This window comes from Lissotriton helveticus, chromosome 10, assembly GCF_964261635.1.
Source record: "Lissotriton helveticus chromosome 10, aLisHel1.1, whole genome shotgun sequence".
NCBI classification, from domain to species: Eukaryota; Metazoa; Chordata; class Amphibia; order Caudata; family Salamandridae; genus Lissotriton; species Lissotriton helveticus.
Window position 1 is genome coordinate 736,872,715 of NC_136071.1, and position 6,715 is coordinate 736,879,429.

General features: G+C 40.1%; 1 protein-coding gene across 4 annotated transcripts in view; it reads left to right on the forward strand.

Moving 5' to 3' along the window:
- The window catches only part of WDR37 (WD repeat domain 37), a 537,887-nt gene extending 531,908 nt beyond the window's left edge, over positions 1 to 5,979 (forward strand). For all 4 annotated transcript variants that reach the window (XM_078663303.1, XM_078663304.1, XM_078663302.1 and 1 more), the window contains one exon: positions 3,002 to 5,979. In XM_078663303.1, the coding sequence (XP_078519429.1) occupies positions 3,002 to 3,133 (132 nt within the window). In that variant the 3' untranslated portion in view covers positions 3,134 to 5,979. The remainder of the gene's footprint in view (positions 1 to 3,001) is intronic.
- Positions 5,980 to 6,715: the final 736 nt, after the last annotated feature.

Sequence of the window (6,715 nt, forward strand, 5' to 3'; positions counted from 1 at the left end):
ACAGCAGAGCATGACCCCGGTGGTTCAACACCTGGCAGGTTCTCTGAACGCCGGGCGGACAAACTCAGCAGTCGATGCCTAGTGGATCACAAATTGTGTCTCCAGTCCGAGGTTGCGCAAGGCTGTTTCAGCAGTGGGGAGAGCCATGATTAGATCTATTAGTCTTTGAAAAGAACGCACAATGTCAGCAGTTTAGCGTGCTGGAATTTCTAAGGTGGCTATCGCTCCGCGACACATTTTGTCACAAGTGGAACTCAGGATTCTTGTATGCCTTTCTACCCATACTACTACTGCCCAAAGTTTTCAAGAAGATCAAGAACGACGAGCCCAAGTCATTCTTGAGGCTCCGGACTGGGCATGGAGAGTCTGGTATCCAGAACTTTTTCGCTTGTGCATCGATCCTTCAATCAGATTGCCTCTTTGGGAGGATCTTCTGTTGCAGCAGCTGGGGAGGAGGTCCTCCACCCGAACCTGTCAACTGTCCGCCTCCTTGCGTGGATATTGAGTGGCGACCGGTGATAGCTTTCAACCTTCCTACTGAAGTATGTAATGTAATCTTGGAAGCCAGGCGGCCCTCCACTAAGACTGTACATGCCTGCCATTGGCAAAACTTTGTAAATTATTGTATAGAAATATCTATTGACCCTCTTTCTGCTAATTTGTTTAACATTATTTTTTTTTATTCTTACCCTTGACCAGCATGGCTCTGCTTTGGGTACTCTTAAGGGTTATCTTTCTGCCATGTCCTCTTTCTTGTGGCTGCCGGACCAACCCTTGTTGCTCAAATCCCCTATTGTAAATAGGTTTCCTCCTACGTCCTTTGGGTTGTATGACGATACAATGCATACTTTTACAACGCATGCCTTTACACCGCATTTTTCACATCGCAACATCCTTTACTACGCATTCCATTACATCGCATGACACTACATCGCATTTTAAGAAACTACCTTTACAATGCATTCCATTACAACACATACTACCTTTACAACGCATACCATTACATTGCATTTATGGAAAGTGTTGGATAGTGTAGGGGTAAAAATTACTATTCTAACTCCAGGGGGTGCAACAGTAGGCTAAGTGTTGGATAGTGTAAGGGTATTATGCGTTATAATGGTATGCATTGTAATGACTGCGTTGTAATGACGTGCGCTGTAATGGTTTGCGTTGTAGTGTCATGCGATGTAATGGTTGCGTTGTAATGGCATGTGATGTAAGGGATGTTGCGATGTAATGACTGCGTTGTAATGGTAGTGCGATGTAAATGTTGCGTTGTAAAGGTTCTTTCATGCCCTTTGCCATGCCACAGTGAGATCTCAATCTGGTTCTCCCATATCTCATGTGTGCTCCCTTTGAGCCTTTGCACAACTGTCCCCGAAGGCTGCTCACCATCAAGACAACCCTTCTAGTGGCGATAACATCTGCTCGGAGGGTGAATGAATTGCAGGCTTTGTCATCTAAGCCTTATGACAGTTTTGAATAAGGTGGTGCTTCGCACCCGAGCCTCATTCCTTCCAAAAGTGGTGACTCCATTCCATCTAGGTCAATCGGACAATCTGCCCATTTTTTTTGCTCCCCGCATCCCTCTAAGGGCGAGGAGCGTCTCTATCGTCTGGACCCAAAAAGAGCATTGCCGTTCTACGTTGACCGCACAAAAGAGTTCCGGGAAGACAACCAATTCTTTGTGGGTACGTGAAAGCTAAAAAAGGTCAGGCAGTGCAGAAGCGAACAATTTTGCGAGGGTCGTTATCTGCATTAAAATCTGCTACCCCCTGGCTAGAAAGTAGCCGCTGGAAGGCTTAAGAGCTCATTCTACCAGGGGGAGGCTTGCAACTACTGCATTGGCTCAGGGAGTGTCAGTCCTGGACATATGCCAGGCTACAATGTGGGCTTCATTGCACACATTTGAAAAACACTACTGCCTGGACAGTCAGGTCTGTTGGGACAGGCCTTTTGCCTATTTGGTCCTGCAGCATTTTTCAATCTAGAAAGTCTGTCCACAGCCCACCTCCATTAAGTATGACTTGGGTATCTATTGAAAGGTAAGTAATCTGCAGCTACAAGTCTCTATCAGCTGAACAAGTTACTTACCTTCGGTAACGCATTATCTGGTAGAGACCATATCTAGCTGTAGATTCCTTACAGACCCACCCATGCCACCCCGCTCTGCTGACTAATTTTTAGGGCTAGGGTGTTGTTCCCCTTTTCAGGGCCCTAGTTGTGAGACACACTAGTCAGTTCACTTAATGACTCTGTGCTTCTGGTGCCTATATAAGTGACCGCAAGGGCACAGTAGAGCCGAACAGAGAAACGCGACGGTGTGCAGGAGTAGTGCTCATGCAAATGTTTCCGGATCCAGTCTGACACCTAGGAAATTCAAAAGTAAAGAATCTGCAGCTAGATAGTGTCTCTACCAGATTATGCATTACTGAAGGTAAGTAACTTGTTCTTTAAAGCTTTTAGGAGTGGGTGGGTAAGGTTATTGGGCGGTAAGGGCAATAAACAAGGGGGGGTTTGGAGGTCATCCCCAAAAATTATACAATATTTTGTGTATATGAATGTATGTGTGTTTAACACTTACCGTAAATAGACTTCCCATGCGTGTTAAAGGTTTGTGTGGTAAAGTCAGTTTTGTAGTGTCATTCAACCATATTTTTTGGGAAGAAATTATGAAAGTCTAGGCGTAAATTGCCCCAAATACCAAAAAAAGGGTTCAGCAATGGTCAAAGGGTCAGCAGCAAAGTTATTGTGTGTGCTAATTTATACTGCTATAACAATTAAAAAGATCATTGAATACAATGCACACAAGTGAAGTAAGTTACGCTGTTTATTGCGTGCTGGTGGTCAGTAATCATCCTCTGAGATATTGGGTTAAGGTTATCACTTTTTACATGTACTGACAAAGTAAAAGATTATATTTTCTATAAATTGCATTTATTTATTAAGTTCTTATTCTGCTACTCTTCATTGTTTAATGTTGAGATTAATATTTTGTTAGGGTCATAGAAGAATGGTATGCTGTTCTGCTTGGAGCGAAGACCACCCAACTTGCAACCTCTTCTCTTGCGGCTTTGATCGTCAAGCCATTGGATGGAATATCAACATCCCTGCACTGTTACAAGAAAAATAACGATGCCATAGCTGTAATTATACAACTGATTTGCCTTGAACTTGTAGCCTTCGTAGGACTCGAAGTTTATTGGCCTGTCACCACTGTTGATTTCATAAACAGAGCACTTCCTAAATGTTATTCTTGTTGACATCGCATGCATGAGCTATTAAGAAATAAAAACAGTGTGACGTTTTCAGCTAGTAGTAGGCTTGTGTGTGATCTTCTCGAGCTCGACTACCACGTCAGTAGAAAAGGACATTCACAACCAGAGCACATTCTGATGCTCCCAAGTTATTAGTCACCATCTGACAGATCAGTAGTAGGTAATTACATTTGTGTGGTTAAATGTGAAATCTATGTACTTGATGGAAAATATATTAGTCTGTTACATTTTCTGCAATAATTATAAATTTCTGCCTTCTGAAAAAAAGCCTTCCCGGAACTGAACTGCAGTAGAGAATGGAGTTTGAGTTTTGCTTACAGGGTGTAGTCTGTGTTTGCTCCTGTATGAGGTGTTGGTATTGCTGTGTATGATGTAACATTGGGACCCATTTTGGACTGAAGATCGTAAAACTGTACTGAATATAAAAATAAAATAAAAGATAATCGTATTAGTCTATGTGTAGAGTACCAGCTTTTCAGATGTATTGTCTCTTGTACCTCTTACGTGTAAATTTTGTGTTAATGTAATCAGTCCATAGTGGCCCATTGAGTCGTGCTGATGACACGAGCGCCCGTTGCAAAACCCTTTCGGTCATAAAGCACTCTAGGAAAAAGTTAAGATTTTGACCTTTTAAAAAAAATAAAATAAGTTAATATGTATGTAATGACCATTGTGAGTAAAATTGTGACAACATTCGGGCCTCTGAATTGCTTATCCCTGCAAAAAATCTAACAAATCTACAAGAACATTTGTTATAGTCACTTGAGTTAGTTTTCTAGTAGCGTAGACTTGTTAAGCAAACTTTCTTACTTTCTTTTGTGAAAGCATATATGACTCGCGTTACTTATTATACCATATGAACCTGTGGCCTTGATCATATTCTTTATAATGAAATAGTAGTGAACAACACGTAATGAAACTAGACAATCATACCACTTAATTATTTTTGAGTTAATGCACCTTTACACATTGGGACACAACCAAGTTTCACTAAAAATTTCAACATTTGAAATCAGAATTTGCATTTGCCTTCTAGTACGTCGTCCAGCAGAGTTGCCTGAGTTCTTGCTTCATATGGGCATCCCAAAAAGAGAATAATCTACTTTCTCGAACTCTTTGAAGTCCAGCTTGTTGCATTTACTCTTTGACCCTTTTTATTAAGTGCCATTTTTAGGTTCTCTCTGTTTCTGATTACTTTTGTAAAACTGTGCCCAAATGTATACAGTATGCAATTTGAAAGAAATGTAGGACTCTCTTTAACACCCACCCATGCCCTGTTAGCCATATTCTTACTTTCAATCAGTTCTCGGATTTTGTGCTGTAATATATATTAACTAGTTTTAAAAGGTCAATTTATGAACTATAATTTATTTATTTGCACTCACTGTTCCTTTGATCAGGAATAGTTCACAGTCTTAGAAGTAGGCTTTAGGGAAGTCTCTATAGAATTAATGCACAACTATTTATCCTCTTCCCATGTAATCTTGTGTGACATAATAGCTACCTATTTCATCATGCCCATAGCAGTCTTTCTTTTTAACACAAAATGGTTTATTTTTTACCAAATAATATTTTAATGATCCATGGACAACCCCAAATGTGTACCTGCCTTGCTTATTTGAATGTTAGTTGTATTTGGAAAACTACTAGGGTATACATTGATCCCTATCTCCAATTCCAAATGAAGATTGCTCCGGTATCTCAATCTTTGCATGAGCACATATTCTACCATATTTATTCCATGGTTATCATGAGAAGCATATGGCCACCACCTACCATGTCTGCATCCTTGAGTCATGCATTACTCTCTTTTTGAGGGCATACAAAGAAGAGTTATCTTTGGACAGTCTTGGGTGCAGAGAATTTAGATTTTAGTGAGATTTGCCTAAGTCCGAGAGTGAACATATTCTAAGGATTGCTATCTAACAGAAATGTAGGCTGGTTGTTAATACGTTTGAACCACAGTGCCAGTGACAATGCATCCAAGTGCTAATTAATGATCTGGTCTAGAAAGGGAGATTATGGTTCTCAATTTGTAACCAGGAGCAAAGTCTCTGTTTCGCAAAAGTAGATAAGTAAGATTATAAATCAATTCCAACACCGATTTTTAGACTTGGATAAAAAAATACTTTTCACCACTCCTCCACACTAGGTAACTCCCAGCATGGGGAAGTGCTAACGTGAGGATTCATGCAAAACCCTACATTTACAAAACACCTTGTAAATCTGGCTGTGTAGCAGTAAAAATTATTTGAGCTGTGTATCTGGTCCTTCCCGCATCCCACTCTAAGATCTGCCCTTTCTGAAAGACTCATCTCTAAAGTCATTTTAGGCCTTCAGTCCACGTTTGATGGTGACCAGAAGTCATACTCGTTTGCAGAGCTTTCCTGTAGTGTATTCACCAGCCTCTCCTCGGAGGTATTAAAAAAAGAAAGGTTGACAAAGTGTTGAGAAGACATCTTTATGGATTGGCATGTTAGTGCATAATTAGCAGGAATTGCACTGATTCTTCTGGTAAAAAGAGCATTGTTGTTTCTAAATTCAAAGAACAAATATGTTTATAAAGAGAGGATTTGTTATCGTTACATGACTCTTGTTTTTTAATCTGCTTATACTGTGACAATGTAATTGTTTCAAATGGACTATGCCAATTTGCATTATTACCGTTTTAAGTTTCATTAAAACAGTTTTGTGAAAGCTGCATTGTTTGTTGTGTTTTGGAATCTTTTAAAATGTAAATACATATACACACACACACTCGCACTAATATGTGGTGGTCTTCATTGACTGAATTCACAGTTAACAGTCTAGAATCCACAATCTAGTTCTCTGTGCAGGGGTGGGCATAGATTCTCAATTCATCCTTTAAGTTGGGTGAAGTTGGCAAAATGTACTCATTATGATAAAGCGGACTTACATTTTTCAGGTCCATAACTGTGTAGCTCTTACAGTCCAGGTTTTCTCTTTAAGTTTTAGGTATTTGAGTCCTGAAAATTCCTCACTGGATGATCTACTCTCATAATATTAGGAAACTTGAGCACTGTGGCTAAAAAGATCTTTTTGCAAATGTTTTACCCCTTAAACCTCCTTTTAGTAGAACGTTTGGCCTGCTCTCTTTAAACATTGCACACTTCGTGAAGTTTGTAAAGCCTGGTTATTCTTTGTAGTGAAAGTATCCATGGGAGGGGAGAGCAGCATACCTGACCCCTGTGCACGTCTTGAAACTGCTGAAGATGCCATCAGTGTGTCCTTATCCTATATCATCCTCCGGACTCCTGATCGATAGGTGCTGCTAAAAGTCTGCCTAATGTATGTTATTACTGTTAGAGATTTTTTACACACGATGTAAAAGTAGGGGCTGAGTTGTACTACTCCACATAAATGTATTTACACTTTTTAGAAATTCACAAAGGTGTAATACTGTGCCTGGAAAGTTG